At 40.4% G+C, this 16,627-nt stretch overlaps 1 protein-coding gene across 3 annotated transcripts in view; it reads left to right on the plus strand.

Moving 5' to 3' along the window:
- TANK (TRAF family member associated NFKB activator) overlaps nucleotides 1-6,967 on the plus strand; it is a 95,828-nt gene extending 88,861 nt beyond the window's left edge. For all 3 annotated transcript variants that reach the window (XM_040475182.1, XM_040475180.1, XM_040475181.1), the window contains exons 7-8: nucleotides 2,656-3,236; nucleotides 6,686-6,967. In XM_040475182.1, coding sequence (XP_040331116.1) covers nucleotides 2,656-3,236; nucleotides 6,686-6,865 — 761 coding nt within the window. In that variant the 3' untranslated portion in view covers nucleotides 6,866-6,967. The remainder of the gene's footprint in view (nucleotides 1-2,655; nucleotides 3,237-6,685) is intronic.
- The last annotated feature ends 9,660 nt before the right edge of the window (nucleotides 6,968-16,627 follow it).

Below are 16,627 nucleotides of genomic sequence, written 5' to 3' on the forward strand. Positions count from 1 at the left end.
ATGATTATTTTGAGTATGAAATGAATTAAGACACATAAAATGATTATAGTAGTGCATGACACATAGAAGTGCTATTGATGTTAATAGTTGTCATTAGCAGCAGCAGCAGCAGATTCTTCATTGTTCTCCCTGTTCTCCTTGTGAAGATCATTTTGATAAGCATTTCCTCCTCAGGTGTTACAAAATGTAGTTACCTCAGCAGTTGACTTTCCTGATTTGTTACCTGCAGTTAGCAAATGTAATCTGCAAAGAAAGTACCGTTGCCTAGAATTCCTGCTACTGTTAAGTCTACTATCAGGAAAAACGACTACTTGAGAGTTAAAGGACTTTGAGAAACCTACAAGGACAAAGAAATCCTACCAGACAATTGAGCTCGGTCTTTGTTACTGTACTACTTCTAGTCACAGACAGATTATCTAGTGAATGTAGATTATTACACTGGGCTGTCTTGGGAACAGAATACAAATGCATTCAGAATACATTTATTGAGGGCATACTATGTGTCAGGCACTGGGCGGGGTACTGGGGTTAAGTGGGAAACAAAGCATGGTTTAAGACCTTAAAAAATGTACTTCAGTGGGAGAAAGAACAAATACAGTACAACATGTGTAAGCCTCGGGACACCTGTGAGTCATGCCTAACCCGGTCTTGGGGAGCTAGAGAGAACTATCCAGAGAAATTAAGTCTACATTAAGGAATGAAGGACAAGTAAGACTTTGGTAAAGAGTACTTGGAGAGGACATTCAGGCAGCCTGCACAGCTTGTGCAAAGGCCCAAAGACAGGAGAGCCTGGCTGTTTTGGAGAACTGTGCAAAGTCCATTATAGCTGGAATAAGAAGTGCAACAGTTGGGAAAGATGAGAGTATGGACAGGTAACCAGGGACCAGTCATGAACAGTTTTATATGACTTTTCTGAGGGATGAGGCTTTGGAGAGCCATGAAAAGGTTCTATGAGGAAGGTAACATGATCAGATTTGTGCTTTAGAAAAGAAATAAGGAGCAATGTAGAGAATGGATTGGCTATGAGCTAAGTTTAAAGGGCAGAGCAGCGGTTCAAAGGCTATTGTAGTAATCCAACAAGATAAGGTGGTGTGTACTAAAGAGAGGCAGTAGATATGTAAGAAGGTAAACTTGAGGATTTGGTTGCAATATACTGCAGTTGTGTCCAAACAGAAAATACCTTGTGTTGGAATGTGCTGTGGCAAAAGATAGGAAGGTGTCATGAGACTACAAGGACCAGAAGGAAAGGAACTGACGTTTGTTAAGTGCTTACTAACTTTGACAGACACTACACAAGGTGTTCTGTGTACCCCGTCTGCTTAAATCGGCATCCTTGGGCAAGTCTCCTTTTGTGAAGATAAAACTTCTCTGATGACTACCTTTTTAAAGTGCTGATTTCTTTTTTAATCTCTACCTTCTGTCCGCTTAATGAAAATCACACATTACCAATCTCCAACCTACTGTCTTCTTAGGTAAGATTGTGGAGCATAATTTAGTGTTTTCTAATGTCTCAGGATTATCAGCATAGAGAATGCTTTGATCATTGTGTTTTTGCATTGAGAAATGTAGCCCTTATTGGCCCTACACCAGACTGTAGTGTTTTGTGAGTTCTTATATCTGCTATTTTGTTTTTCTCGTCTCCTCTCATGCTTTCAGCTCTTGTTGATATCTATATCTGTCTTCAGCAACTCCTATCCCTACCTTTTAATTTGCTGCTTCTAACCAGCTCTGAGCTAAGGGAAATATCATCAAGCTTGTTAGAATAAATCTAAAATGAGAGTAAGAGCAAAATACATATATCTGTGGGCCTTTTGGCTCTAATTCTGACTCCTCAGAAGCTCTGTTTACTTACTTTCTAGCTTTTGCCTGTGTCCTAGAGAGCTGAATTTGTTCTGGAGCTGAATTTGTTGGATGAGCAGCTTCCAGATAAATGAGCTGCAGGAGCCATGGTATCTACCTGATATCCACCTGCTATCTTCATAGGCCTTTTATATATGTGTGTGTGTGTGTGTGTGTGTGTGTGTGTGTGTGTGTGTGTGTGTAACAGGAGAATTATATATTCATATACAGTTTTCTGAACATGCATCCCAAAATTTCATCCTTCTTTTGCCTTTACTGTCTTCTTTCTCTCCAACCCCCACCACTACCACTCCCTCACATGAATTCTTGAGAATACCCAAGGGCTAGACTGATTGCTGATGTATTTTGTGACACAGTGATATTAGGGCTAATAAATGGCCGAATTCATGTCGATTCTTAACCTGTATAGTGTTATATATGCCTAGTAAGAAATTTTCTTTTTAACAACTTATTTGTCTAAGCAAGCTCACAGTTGTAGCTTCCATTACTGACAAAATGTTTAAGTGTATACACTACAAGCAAATGTTTTTTAAGCATAGAGCAGTATAACTGTGAACAAGATGCAAAGCTTACAGCAAAAGACCTAGGAAAAGACAAAGTAGTTTCACTGCAACTAATAAGCTACGTTCCAGTTCACCCACTGGAGACTGCTAATAGTCTGTGGAAGGTGGTAGCAAAGGTAAAAAGTACCAGTTGTCTTCAGTTGCTATAAAAAGGAATTGTAAAAATAATATTCATCATTTTTAAGAATGATTGGAATGCAACCATTTTCCTTTTGTGTTCTTTTCCCTGCAGAAACACAGTGCTCTCTTCCTGTACAGTGTACGGATACAACAGATAAACAAGAAGAGCTGTTTAAGCCTCAGGCTAAAGATGATATAAATAGAGGTGCACCATGCATCACATCTGTCACACCGAGAGGACTGGCCCGAGATGAGGAAGATACCTCTTTCGAATCACTTTCTAAATTCAATGTCAAGTTTCCACCTATGGACAATGACTCTACTTTCTTACATAGCACTCCAGAAAGACCCAACATCCTTGGTCCTGCCACATCTGAGGCAGTGTGCCAGGATAAATTTAATATGGAGTTCAGAGACAACCCGGGAAACTTTGTTAAAACAGAAGAAACTTTATTTGAAATTCAGGGAATTGACCCCATAGCATCAGCTATACAAAACCTTAAAACAACTGACAAAACAAAACCCTCCAATCTTGTAAACACTTGTATCAGGACAACTCTGGATAGAGCTACGTGTTTGCCACCTGGAAACCATAACACATTGTATGTAAATACATTACCACTTCAGGACCCACCCGATGCACCTTTTCCTTCACTTGATTCCCCGGGAAAAGCTATCCGAGGACCACAGCAGGTAACTGTTTTGCATTAAAAATATATTATGCATGAACACATATTTTACCATACATGCACAGACATGCATCTTTTTTAGGTTATCAGATATTCCTTTTGAACTAATGACTGGTTAAAGTTAAGACTTAAAAAAAAAAATCCAAGTCCTATAATAAATGACATGAAATTATAGAAGATACTCGTCTTCTATAGTACAGCTCTATTATAAAGTACCTTAAAATTTAGGGAACATTTTTAAAAAATACATGTCAGCCTAATCCATAGCTAGTATGTGTCACTTTCTTAGTCCCTTATTCAAAGCTTTTTACTCAGCACCAGTGTTACAATAGGATTCTTTGTTAAATTTCATACTGGGAAACAAATGGCATTTTTTAAATTAAAAAGTTTGTGTATATCATACTCATCTTTAAAAGAATGCTTTTCATAAGTAAATAATTGCATTGCATATTTTTATATATGAAAATAAGTGAACTGTCTTTCGTCTAATACTCTGTTACATTCTCAGTTATACAGTACGCAGATCTGTAGGGTTTGGTTTCTAATCTGGCAATGAATATGCAGCCTAATACATTTTTTAAATGGCCTCTGCATATGTATGATTTTAATCAAACACTTCGATGTTTTTAAAGCTTGCAGCCCCCCAGTCCACTACTACCCTCCCATTTATTCAGGTTCTATCAGAGAATGGTGCTTTTATTTAAAAAAAAATAATAATAATAATGCCTGAAGGCAAATGAAAAATATATCATTGTTACAATAAGCAAAAGCCTGTGAAAATACTGACTGGTGTAAATATCTATATAATTTGCAAACATTTGTTTAATTTCTTTTTGCCTTGAGATACTTATTTTAAAAAAATCCAACACCTTGATGGATACCTTTTGGCTTTATAAGTGCTGTATAGGTTACAGACTTACATCAGCATACAAAGGAGGCAGTAGTCAAGCTGTGGCATATTTTAGTAGTGGGGAAAAACTAGGCATCTCTGACAATCAGCTTTAATTATAAACTCACTTATGTTCTACATTGTGCCTTATTTCACATCATAGTCTCAGTTATAGTTACTACTAAATGAAACAAATTAAACAATTTCATTTATTACAAGTAGAATTCCTGTGGAGCTGTGAAGTGCATCAGTTCTAATGCTTGTTACTTTTTTCTCCATTATATCTCCTGCTTGTTCTTTTACTAGTTAGTCTGTGTGCATTCATGTTTCAGTAGATGGCACCCTGCATTGTGCATTTGCTTTCTATGCTACAGCAAGGGAAACAGCTGGTATGTGATTACAACTTGATGGAAAAGTATTCAGCTTAAAAAATGCAGGAGAATTGGTGTTGAGCTGTCACAAGACATGGGGCATAAGGTTAGATAATTGATATTTTGGCAGAAAAGGCAAAGAAATTAGTTTGTTTGAAGGCCATGTTGCAGTTTAGGATTGAAAGAATATTTCTTAATTTTTAAAAACATTTTGCTGTTTGATTTGTATTAATAAAGCTAGTATGATAAATACAAAATTCTTGAATTCTTGGTAATGACAAAGAGAAGTGAAAATTTGGGGTTTCATGTTTCCAATTTTTATGCTATATCGATTACCACTACTTAACACCTTTTTAAACATTCAGCTATTATAACAAAGCCTAAAATTAAAATATATCTGCTTATTTTTGCTCTGTGTGATTTTATTTTCTTCATAGTTTTGCTGAGTCAGTGAGTGGGGTCCCAACTGAATTCTCTGAAAAGATCCAATCTGAACTAATAACTCCTAATAGAGAAGGATAAGGATGGACTTTGAAGATAAACTGGCAGTGGAAGATTGGCTCACCAAATTTAGAAGCTAAATTGCTTCTAAATCTATTTCTTACTGTTTTATAGATCTTAATAAGAATCATCTTTATTTATAAATAATCTTTTATTTATATCCATATCAGTTTCCCATTAAAGAGATGCATATTAATCGCTTGTACTTTTTGTTTAAACTGCAAACAGTAAAATTTAGATCTGGCTGACTCTAACTTATTTTGGCTTATATACTCACATTTATTACCACTGCTTTTTAATCATACCTTTTCTGAAGAAAATTATCTTACCCCAGATTTTAAAATACACATGTTAAATATTACTATTTTTTTGTGATAAAATTGTCACTTCTCTAAAAAGCAATTGAGTCAATGTTATCATAAACCCTCTGTTCTGATATTTGAACGTATCTCGGTCTAGACAGACTTTGTATATTTACACCAACTGTACGCAGCTGTCCAGTAAAATGTTTGTAAGACAGTGATGTCGTGAAACTTAAATGCTTCAATTAGTAATGCACTGTTTATTGTAAATGATTGGTTAACTAGAATGAAAGAGATTGGTTAAGGGAATGAAAACTTAACACTGTTATCAGGTGTTGGACTAATAAAAACATATTAGTAATAAGAGCCCAAAAAGGTCTCTTTAAATTGACTTTTTAAGTGATTTTCCTCAAAGTATCAGAAATTAACTGTGTCAAAGTAATTTACCTATGTCAAGGTATACCAGAAAGCAAATTTTAAAAATAGTTTGGTATGCAGTTCAGGAAAATAAGATATTCCAATCAAAAAATATTTATTGAGCACCTACTATTGAACTAAATGCTTTTTCTGCCCTGTTAGATATTTTTTTAGAAAGAATAAATGCAGTATTTTCACGTATTTATGTGCTGCTTATAATGGAGGTAGTTCTGTTGAATTGTGATTTTCCATAATTATTTAATTGGGCAACTGTTGACACTATTCAGTCACAAGAAAGGCGAAAGAAGGCAAAACTACGCGCTATATAGCAGGAGCAAAATAAGCCAAAAGAATGCATCCCATGTTAGATTTTGTTGAATGATTAACTATTTGAGATTTCAAAGAAACAACTGATCAGTGGAATTTGTTTAGTACTTAAAAAATTTCGTTTCGAAAACCAAAACAACTTATTCCTATGTGTTTTATTCATTGTATATTTCCTTATAAATAGTGAAATTTAAATTGCTCTTGATCAAACTGCATGTGTACACACATCATGTCTAGTGCACTTTGTATTAATCAGAGCCCTATAACTTAAGGTTTCTGTTGTAAGACAGAAAAGATAGAATTCGATTTTTAAAAAGTCTTAATGATTGACTGTTGTGCCAAAACTACTGCTGTTATGATAACGAGTATTAAAATTTGCTGGTGGTAAAACTGGAAAAATTTTAAATATGTGAAGATAAAGTACATGTATGTATTTTAAGTGACTTAATCAAAGTTTAGCTGGGCCCTTAATGAAAGGAAAATTGAGTTAGGTCTTCATGCTAACTCTGTAGAAAGGTAATTTGCTTTCATAGAAAGGAATTTTGTACTTATGCACAAAACCCACTCAAAAAATTTGAATTTGAAATTTATTCTAAGTTGATTTTACCTACAAATAACAGAAGATATTTTTGTTTGTTTCCCATAGCCCGTTTGGAAGCCCTTTCCTAATCAAGACAGTGATATATCATCGGTACTAAGTGGCACAGGCTCAGAACTGCATATACCTCGAGTATGTGAATTCTGTCAAGCAGTTTTCCCACCATCCATTACATCCAGGGGGGATTTCCTCCGGCATCTTAATTCACACTTTAATGGGGAGACTTAAGATGCATTTGAAAACAGCTCCGTGTAATGATTCTATGTGATCATCAGGTTCTATGTGATGATCTTGGGTTTGTAATACTATAAATACTTGATTGAAAACTTAGTTCAAGATCGTTCATTGAAAAATAGCTATGTCACAGCTATTTGAATTTTTTCCTAAACTTATATTGTAACTTTCTTTTATTAACTTTTATGGATCATTCTGTATAAAACTGTAATTCATTGCATTCATGTTTACAGTGTTTATTACCTTAATTTATGTTTGTTTCAAATGTCTAAGCTTATTGCTTGGATTTCTAGTTAAATTTATTAAATTTGGTGATGTCAAATGTTTATAGGGTGTTTCACTTAAAAACTAGATTATTTATGCTATCGGTGATTTTTTTTTTAATAAACCTGTAATACAGAACAGCAGACAACATAAATGTCTAAGTAAATACCAAAACCTAAGATTTGTTACCCAGTGATAAAATCACTGGTAGGATTATTCAAACACTTCAGATTGTTTTTTCTTTTAATAATATACATGGTTTTAAATTTTACTATGTGTATAGCTACATGATGAAATGAGTTAAATATTTAAAAAGTTACTTATGTCATGATCATTAAATATGTTCTCTGTTCCTGAGTTAAAAAAAAAAAGGAATAAATCACATTTGGGGGAAGTTTAAAACATTCATGTTTTCTAATGATAGAAGGGTGATATCAGATCTGGTGACATTTAATTACAAGTAGTCGATCACTTTGAATTTAAAAATTATTTTCAAAGTAAACTTGCTAAAGAAACGTATTTGTATTTATTGGGAGCAAACCTAAAACCCTGTAGGAACTATCCACATTTATTGATTTGTATTAGAAATGTTTACATTGTTGTTGAGAAATTTGTTATTCATTGTCAACAGCCTGACTGATGGCCACTGGAAGACATTTGCAAGAAAGGCTACCAAATAAGAATGCTGCAAAATTTTGTTTAAAATGAGACTTCCCTTTCATTTTTCTTCCCTATGATGCTTGTTTTTTAGGTTTCCCTTTGCCCTCCAATTTTTAAAATGAGGCATGGCTTCCGTTTTATAAAGTGAACACTGATTTGCAACTCTCAAAACAGAAATTTAAGCCTTCTTTGGAGGAAGTGTTTTTAAAAATTGGAAGGTTTTAGGATGGGGGAATTTGAGAGGCCTCTGTGCTGCAGTGAGGAGCCTTAACTGGTGGAAGCATGAGAATGGTGCCTCGACTGCTCAGGGTGCCAAGCACGTCAGGTTGACATCTTCCTCACCAAGGTGACATAGCGATTATTAGGTATTCACTGTGAAGGTTTCTGAGACGTGTACATCTTTCCTCCACTGCCACTGGGGCTGAATGGAAATACCTAGACAATTACCCATGTCTCCTCCCTACCTCCCACCCACCCAGCCTCCCCTCTCACTCACTTCTCTCTCTCTCTCTCTCTCTCTCTCCCTCTCTCTCTCTCTCTCACACACACACACACACACACGCACACACACAATTAAAAATAAAAACTTCTCAGCCTGTACCAGCCAGAATATACCACTGTACCTATCTCGTAAACGGGGTTTCTTTTTCCTTCTCCTTTTCTAGAAGAGAAAGAGCCCCTCTCACACAGTTGACATCTACTAGCCTGCTGACAGCCAAAGGAAATTATAGCCCACAAAGTGACTCGAATTAAAGTGTTATCACAGACTCTTCCCCAGTCCTCCCTTTTCCCACCTCCACCACCGTTAGTAAGAGCGGGAAACTCTCCTTTGCTTTTGGGTTCCAGGGCTCCAACTTCCGAGGGACAAAGGCCCTCTTGGGCCACAGGAAATGCAGCCTGGGGAGCAAGCTCCAGCCCCGCGCCGCAGAGGTGGCGCTGACTGCAGCTTTCAAGGTGGAATGGGCACCCGCCAGGTCTCTCCCTCTGTCTCTTATTACGGAGTCGTGCAGGGGCCGCATCTTGGCATCTGCTAAGCGTGGCCGGGTAAGAACAGCTCCCAGGTAAAAAAGCTGCACACGCGAAACGCTGAGTCTGAAAAAACCACCCCCGCCGAGACGAGGCAGTTGTGAGCGGGATGCCTGAGAAGTGGGAGGTGAATGTCCTCGGGAGGGCCCCCCCGGTGCAGCTTTCCCCGGAGGCTGAGGCTGCTGCCAGCGGGGACATCTGCTTTCTTACACTCCAGCCTGGCTCACCCCGCCCCCTCAGCCCGGGTTGCGTGGTTATTTTACCAACACGGAGGGAGGGAGAGCTCGAGGAGGTAGAAAAGGGGTGGATGGGAGCTCAGGAGATGTTCTTCCCACTCCCCCACGTCCCCTCCTTTTTTTTCACATCTTTTAACCTTCAAGGTAAAGACTTTATAAATATGAAACGGATAAACGCGTCCGCTGGCTCCCAGGCCCGCCTTCTGCTCGCGGGGCTCTCGGGTGCGGGGCCTTGTCCTCTCCATCCGGCATCCTCCCCGGAGCCGGGCCGGTTTGGGCGGTTGGGCCGGGCGCAGGGGCCGGCCTGGTGCGCTCCGCCTGTGGCGCCTTCTCTCCCGGGCTGCTGCCTCGACAGCTGCTTGTAGCTACAGTAATTAGACTGTCAGTGCTTGTTAGAGGAGAGCGGGGAGAACACGCTTGTGACAGCAGATTCCGAGACTCCCCAGTTTGTTAATTTCTGAGAGATCTTTAAAGCATTAATTGAGGTCTCCCCAAGTCTCCCCTCCGGTCCCTCTCCCCAACTCCTCCCTTCCCCAAAATATCTTCAGGAGAAGAGAATTCTCTCCCCGTGGAAGCAGTGATTCCCGCAAAGCTGCAGGGCCGCCCGCGACACTCGCACAGACACCCTGTTTTACATATACGCATATATGCGCACACGTATACGCGTGAGGTGAACTCCACGGGGGCCGGGTCCAAATAGCAACCAGGATTGCATTTAAAATAATAATAAATAAATAAATAAATAAATAAATGGGGGTGGGGAGGGAAGCAGAAGTCGGGAAGAAAAGAGAAAAGCAGCAGGCTGATTACGAGGTGTCAAAACTGCCAGGAGCAAGAAGGTGATAGCAATCAGGGGTGAGAAGAGTGCGGCATTCGTGCGGGGCAACTAATTATCCGTCTCATTTGAGAAGAGCAGCATTTGAGGCAGCAGCGTTCGCCTGCTGAACGGTGACAGATTGGCGCGGAGGAGAGGGGAGGTGTTAAAACAATGGAGCCGGGCGCGCGAGCGCTGCTGCATGCTAATCAGCCCTCCCTCCGCCTGCCTGCCGCGCTCCCTCCTTCCTCCCAGCCTCCCTCCTCCGCGCTCCCTCCTCCCGCCTGCGGCGCTCCCTCCTTTCCAGCGGGCCCGCCGCCGCCGCCGCCGCCACCCGCTTCCTGCTCCCTCGCTTTCCCGCGCGTCCTTCCCGCCGCTGGCAAGTGGAACTCAGCCACAGCTATCGCGTCCCTCGCGGGCCGGGAGCCCCCTCGCAGCCCGCCGCGGGCATCCTCCGCTGGGCCCGGCCGCAAGCTCGCCGAGGGCCAGAGCCACCGGGCGCCAGAGAGCCCAGGACCGGCCCGCGCCCAGCGCCCACCCCTGGGCGCCTCCTGGGGGTGGGGCAAGCGCCCGCGCTCTCGCACCCACCTCTTGGAGAAGAGGCCGAGGAGCCTGCACTCTCCTGCCCGCCTTGCTTTCGGCTGGTGGACTGAACGCGTTGGGCAGCGAGTGGGAACCCAAGCGAATTCATGAAGGGCAAGGGCCAGGAGGGGCAGACAGGAGTGGGAAGAGAGTTGAGATCAGAAAGGCAAAGACGGCCCCGGGACAACCTGCGGATCTGATAACCGGCCCTAGGGCAGCCGCCACCCCCAAAGGCCTCCGGCGGCCCGCAGCCTGCCCCGGGGCAGCCGCGCAGCGAGCGAGGTCACACCCTAGCGAAGGCTCCCTCATTGTGCCCCGCAGACCGCCCTCCCCCCCCTCCCCGCCCCAGCACCTTCCACACCCCACCAAGCCAGAGCAGCGCTCACGACTTAATAATCAGAGTGAGAAGGACAAATAAAGGACCTTGGCATTAGTTGCGTTTCCAAGGCCTGACCTCCTGACCCCAAGGCTAGACCGGATCCCCAGAGACACACCATTACACTGTTGCTGGTGAGAGAAAGCCATTAAAAAAACGGCCACCCCACCCTCTGCCGCATAGCCTGGGAGGCAAGAGGGGGCCGGGCATTTCCGGAAGGACAGGTCTCTGCTTGGTTGCTCCTCTCAGTACTCTGACCTGAGTGAATTTGGTCTTTCGACAGAGAATCCACCAGAACCAGAGTCCGCTGGAAAAGGTCTATACCTGTTGAGGCAGGCAGGCCTGGGACCTGGGGTTTTGCATCAATTTCCTCCTACTTTTTGAGTTTAAAAGCTGATTGTTGAGCTTGAAGCTTTTGCTTAAAATACACTTTTACCCATACCCAACACTTTTATATTTGCATATGTATTAAAACATTGAAACACTGACTGACGTACTTGTACCTTGAGAGGGTTAACCGAAACATAGCTTCAGAGAACTGGTAGGAATTTGGACTGAATGAAAATGCAATTCCTTCCAACGAGTTCCGTGCTATTTAGCTAAGCAGGTGTCTAAATTAACATCATAAAACTTCCTTCCCCCAAAACATAGATGGAAAAGGAAAGCCCCTGAAAGATAATCCAGCCATTATAATTTTTTTCTGCTGACCTTTACCATTGCATTAATTTACACACACAACTGTTCATTTAAAAAAGATCAATTTAAAACGTGAAGGCTTGATAAAGCTGTCATTTATACATAAGAGTTTCATTTATATTAACCTCTCTACCTTTATCTGTTTGTAATGTTTCATAACAAAAGTACAATATGAAAAAATAAAAATGACTTGAGTAAATTTTGTGATTTTATACCATCATTGATCTAGTCATATGAAAACCTACACAAACACAGAGTGAATCATTTTTCCTTTTAGAAGATGCCCAGGCATACCAATACAATAGGTGAGTGCAAAATTGTTGGGATCTACTAAAATAATAGAGAATGTTTAAAAGTTTTAAAATTGAGAATTTTTTAAAGGCGTTACATCAATAATTTTGTATATAAATAATGGGGTTTTTTGTTGTTTTTTGTTTGGTTTTGGGGTTTTGGGGTTTTTTGTTTTTTGGTTTGGTTGTGTGTGTGTGTGTGTGTGTGTGTGTGTGTGTGTGGTTTCTACTCCTTGGAAAACCACTAAGCAGCACTCTCTGCACTTAATGCGACACAGACTTTTCAGTGCTAAAGTACTATCTGGTATTTGGAAACTCCATAGCATCTGAATCTATTAAAATATCTCACAGAAAAAAATTAACCTTACGTTTATTAATGTAAATTTGGAGGTTTAGATGCTTCATCAGCATCAGAATTAATCAATTCATTATCTATTCATCAGTCTTTTCTTCATTAACCAATTCTATAGAACCAAAACCTCTCTCCCTGAAGTGGTAAACCAATAGAGTTCAAACATACATTTAGTTCAGTTCCGTGTTGCATTATTTATTTCTAGTATCTAATATCTAATCAAATTCTTTACCTTCCAATATCTTGGTTGGGATGACTTTAATGCAATTTCTTCTCAGTCTACAGACTTCACAAATTTGCATGGTTGTTCTAATGGTGTATTTACAGATAAGTTTTTATTTGCACATAAGGACAAAAAGGTGAAGTGAAATTTGGTCCCAACGGAAACCTGTTAGGTTCCCTGAACATATGGCTCATTGGGCTGTTACTTCCTTTTTGAGATCATTTCCAAGATTTTTTAATATATACATCAATTTGACACCAGTTATAAAGAAAATATATTGGCTTTGGAGATGCCTCCACCTGGGGCATATCTCTCCTTAACAAACCATCTAGTCAAGTGGGCCTCTGAATGTACAGGTTTCCAGTGTCCAAGAACAGGGTACAATTTGAAACCAGTCAGAACTGATAGTTAATTTACACTGTCTTTGAAATTAGGTAGTTCTTTGGATTCTTAGAATGCCACAATGATTTGATTAATACAGTTTAGGGGAGACTGCTTAAAACCCTTTTTACAGAGGCTGCGCATTTGGAATCTACAGTATCACAACGATTCCTCTCAGTAGATACAAGTGATGTAAGTCTCATTTATTGAAAGTGTGTGGTGCCAGCTTAAGACTTAAGGGGAAAATCACAGCACTTTGAAAAAGATGTAAATGTTCAATTGGTAAAAAAAAAAAAAAAAAAAAAAAAAAAAGAAAAAAGGGGTGGGGGGGGACCGTGCTAAAACATGTGCCTATTTCCATTATGCTTAATTTACTATTCAAAACAAGTTTTTCCTAATAAGCTCTATTGTTTCTTTCTGTTTTGTAAAATTTAATATGTGTGAGACAAAAACCAGATTCAGAATGTGAATGAAGTCTGTTTAGCGAAAGCGTGTTGGAGCTTACGGTACCAGGAGGGCCTCAAATTAAAAGACCTATCACTTTATAACCCTGATACGATGTAAGGAGGTGAGTTCCTTGGGTCTTTTCAAGAATCAGTTACAACTAGATTGCTAACTTCCTCCAGCCTCAGAGCTCTTCATGGGTGAAGAGCACTTCATACTTAAAATGCAGCAAGTGCTAGAATATTCACGATAGTGATACCATGTATATTTAGTAAATAATTTTAGCTTTCTCTTTACTGCAGTCTTCTTTTTGAGGTCTCAATCCCCAAATAGGACTCAACCATAAGTTCTAGAACATGTTATACCCTTGTCCTGGGTATATAGGGTTAAGTGGCTCACACGTCTCCAGACTTTTTGCACCTGTTTCTGGTATATCTTGATGTTGAACTGGTCTCCCTTGTTTGAAGATCCCCTGGGAATCTGGAATGCCTGGATAACCTGAAGTGTGCCCATGCTTCCTTTGTTGTTTAGAGCTATAGCATGAATAAATTCTTTAAATATCTTACTTATATCTTTTGGAAGCAGTGTACCAAAGATAAGTTACCACTTAGTAATTAATTCAAGGAATAATTGTTTTCGAAATAACAAAATCTTAAAGATTGCCTAATCCAACTTTCTTTTTGTTTGGATGAAAAACAAAAATAAAAAGCAAACCAAAAAGAAAAATGCAGCTAAAGAGAATGAATGAGTTCTTCAAACCCACTCAAATAGTTAGAACCTAACTCAAGCTCTCCTGTCTTTCAATCCACTATTTTTTCCATTATAATCCTTTACCTCAAAACAGGTATACTTTTTCACTGGCTTTGTACTTGGCTTCATAGAAAGCTTTAATCATTCTATCAGAAGTCTTTTATACACAGAGACTAACCATTATATTAAACCACAGGGACAATGGGGAGCCTGACATTAACCTGACCAGGGGTGGGATGTATTATTTAGGGATTATCCATTAATCACCCCCCTAACACAGGCCTCAAAACATTTCTACTGGGAGGAAGAAGCACCTCCGGGCACTGAGTGTCAAGAATTTCTCTTGCCTTGCTCCAGGCAGCAAGTGTTGGGATGTATTTTTATAGCTTGAGACACAAACTAAGGTAGGAGAAAAGGTTAAAAAGATTTGTACCTCTAAAGCTTAGAGTTAAACCTCACTGTAACACCCACACCACTACACTACCTTTAATCATCTAAATTCTAAACCAGAGGCTATAGTTTGTATGGTAAAGGGAAAAAAGTGAACCAGAGGCACCTGGGTAGTTCAGTGGGTTAAGTGTCTGACTTCGGCTCAGGTCATGATCTCATGGTTTATGGGTTCAAGCCCTGCATCAGGTTCTGCACCGACAGTGCAGAGCCTGTCTGAGATTCTCTCTCTCTCCCTCTCTCTGCCCCTTCCTGACTTGCATGCCTGCTCTCTCTCTCTCTTTCTCTCTCTCAAAATAAATAAACTTAAAAAAAAAAAAGTAAACCAGTATGAACTGGAAGTGAGCATATATATTTTCTAAAACTATCAAACTGGAACTAAAACATTCTCTAAACCAAACAAATGTTCCATTGGTTCAAGAGTTTGCCTTCACTTGTCTCAAGATGGCCCTGAGGCTCGTGAGGAGGTCTTGGCATTATATTATCTTCCCTTACATGTTGGTGAATCAGCTCTGAAAACAGCTCTCATTAGACAAATAGTTTCTCCCTTCGCAGTTGTTAAAGGGGCATCCTGTGTGGGTGTATTCAGACAACTTCAAGCAATTGGCTTAAAAGGAAGGCACGCTCCCTGGGAATCCAAAGTATCAGTGAGGGTGATAAAGCTCCCTTGAAAAAGCTCTCACTAACCAGAACTGATGGAGAAACTCAACCAGCAGGCTTCTACCGTTCAGCTTTTGGTTTCTCTCTGTCTCTCTCTCTCTCTCTCTCTCTCTCTCTCTCTCTCTCACACACACACACACACACACACACACACACACACACACACACACATTCCAATATGCAAAGACTCACTGTTTAGTTTCTCCTGAGGTTTTACCACTGGCATTCTGAAAGTCTTTTCTTTCAGCATCTGTATGGCCTGGATGAGATCTGTTTTATTGGTTTAGACCACTTGATAAATTTCAAAGCAGATTTTGCTCTTCCCTTCCACCTTTAACGTTTTCAAGTCCCAACTTTGTCTCTTTCAAAGTAAAATAAATATCAAAGAGTAGTGTGGCTCTATAGTAAGAGATTAGAAAACGTATATAATCCTGACATGGGAACACCACTGTAACTGACACTCTACCTTCAGACATGCTATGGTTACCCTGTACTGGCCTGGAAAGGACCCAATCTCAGTGAAGGAACCCTGGCCCATTTTCTGTTCAAGTCAATGACACTGCCACTTCCTCTAAAATATAAGAACATTTCCAAGTGTTTTCATCATTTCTTCTTCCTCCACCCTACAATGTGCTTGGAAAAGTATCCTGTGAAAGTAACTCATTTCCTCTGAAAGGCAAAGTCCTATTGAAAAGTCTGAAATATTCTGATTAATATATACATCAGAGAATGAGCCTTGCTTCTTGTATGGTTTCTTCCAAAAAAAGGTGGGGGGGGGGTTCAGTTAGTATTGCCAGACTTGGCAAACAAAAATACAGGATGCCCAATTAAATTTCAGATAAACAACAAATAATTTTTTACTGTAAGTATGCCCTATGCAATATCTGGGAATCCTATTTTTAATATTTCATTGAATATAAAAATGTGAAATCGGGTCTTAACAGATTTTCCTCTTGGTTTTTTTTGTTGTTGTTGTTGTTGTTGTTTTTGGTTTTGTTTTGTTTTGGGTTTTTTTGTTGTTGTTGTTGTTGTTGTTTTTTTTTTTTTTGCTTTTTGCAGATTTGGAGGTGGGTGATTAGGTTTGAGGCAATTACCCCTTTTTTGTGATTGGAAAGGTCTTCCTTTCTCACTCCTCAAGGAAAATCTCAGTGCCTCTTAAATCTCTCTCAGCATTTGTTGTACATACTGCTCCCCTCGTTTTCGATTATACAGTGTTTTGTGTTGTGTTTAAATGTGTTTATAAAGCCTCCCCCATGATCCTGTGAGCTTCTCCAAGAGAGAGAATCCGTGTCAGGTAGCTTCCTCCCTCCCAGAGGCCGCAGGCGCCTTTCTAGCCTCTCCCTCCAGGTGGGTCAGGTGGGTCCGGAGGCACAGTGGAGGGCTCCACTTTCGCCGCTGACCCAGAGCCGGAAGCTCTAGGCCAGGGCCCTCGTCGGAGCGGACCGAAAGGGAAAGGAGAGAGCCAGGAGGGCTTTTCGATCCCTGCAGCCCAGCACTGCGAAGGGTGGAGGGCCTAGGCAGGCCCTTCCCCGAGGCCTGCACTGGAGGCCTGCAT

The sequence above is a fragment of the Herpailurus yagouaroundi genome, unplaced genomic scaffold, assembly GCF_014898765.1.
Source record: "Herpailurus yagouaroundi ecotype Mexico unplaced genomic scaffold, PumYag 140, whole genome shotgun sequence".
NCBI lineage: Eukaryota > Metazoa > Chordata > Mammalia > Carnivora > Felidae > Herpailurus > Herpailurus yagouaroundi.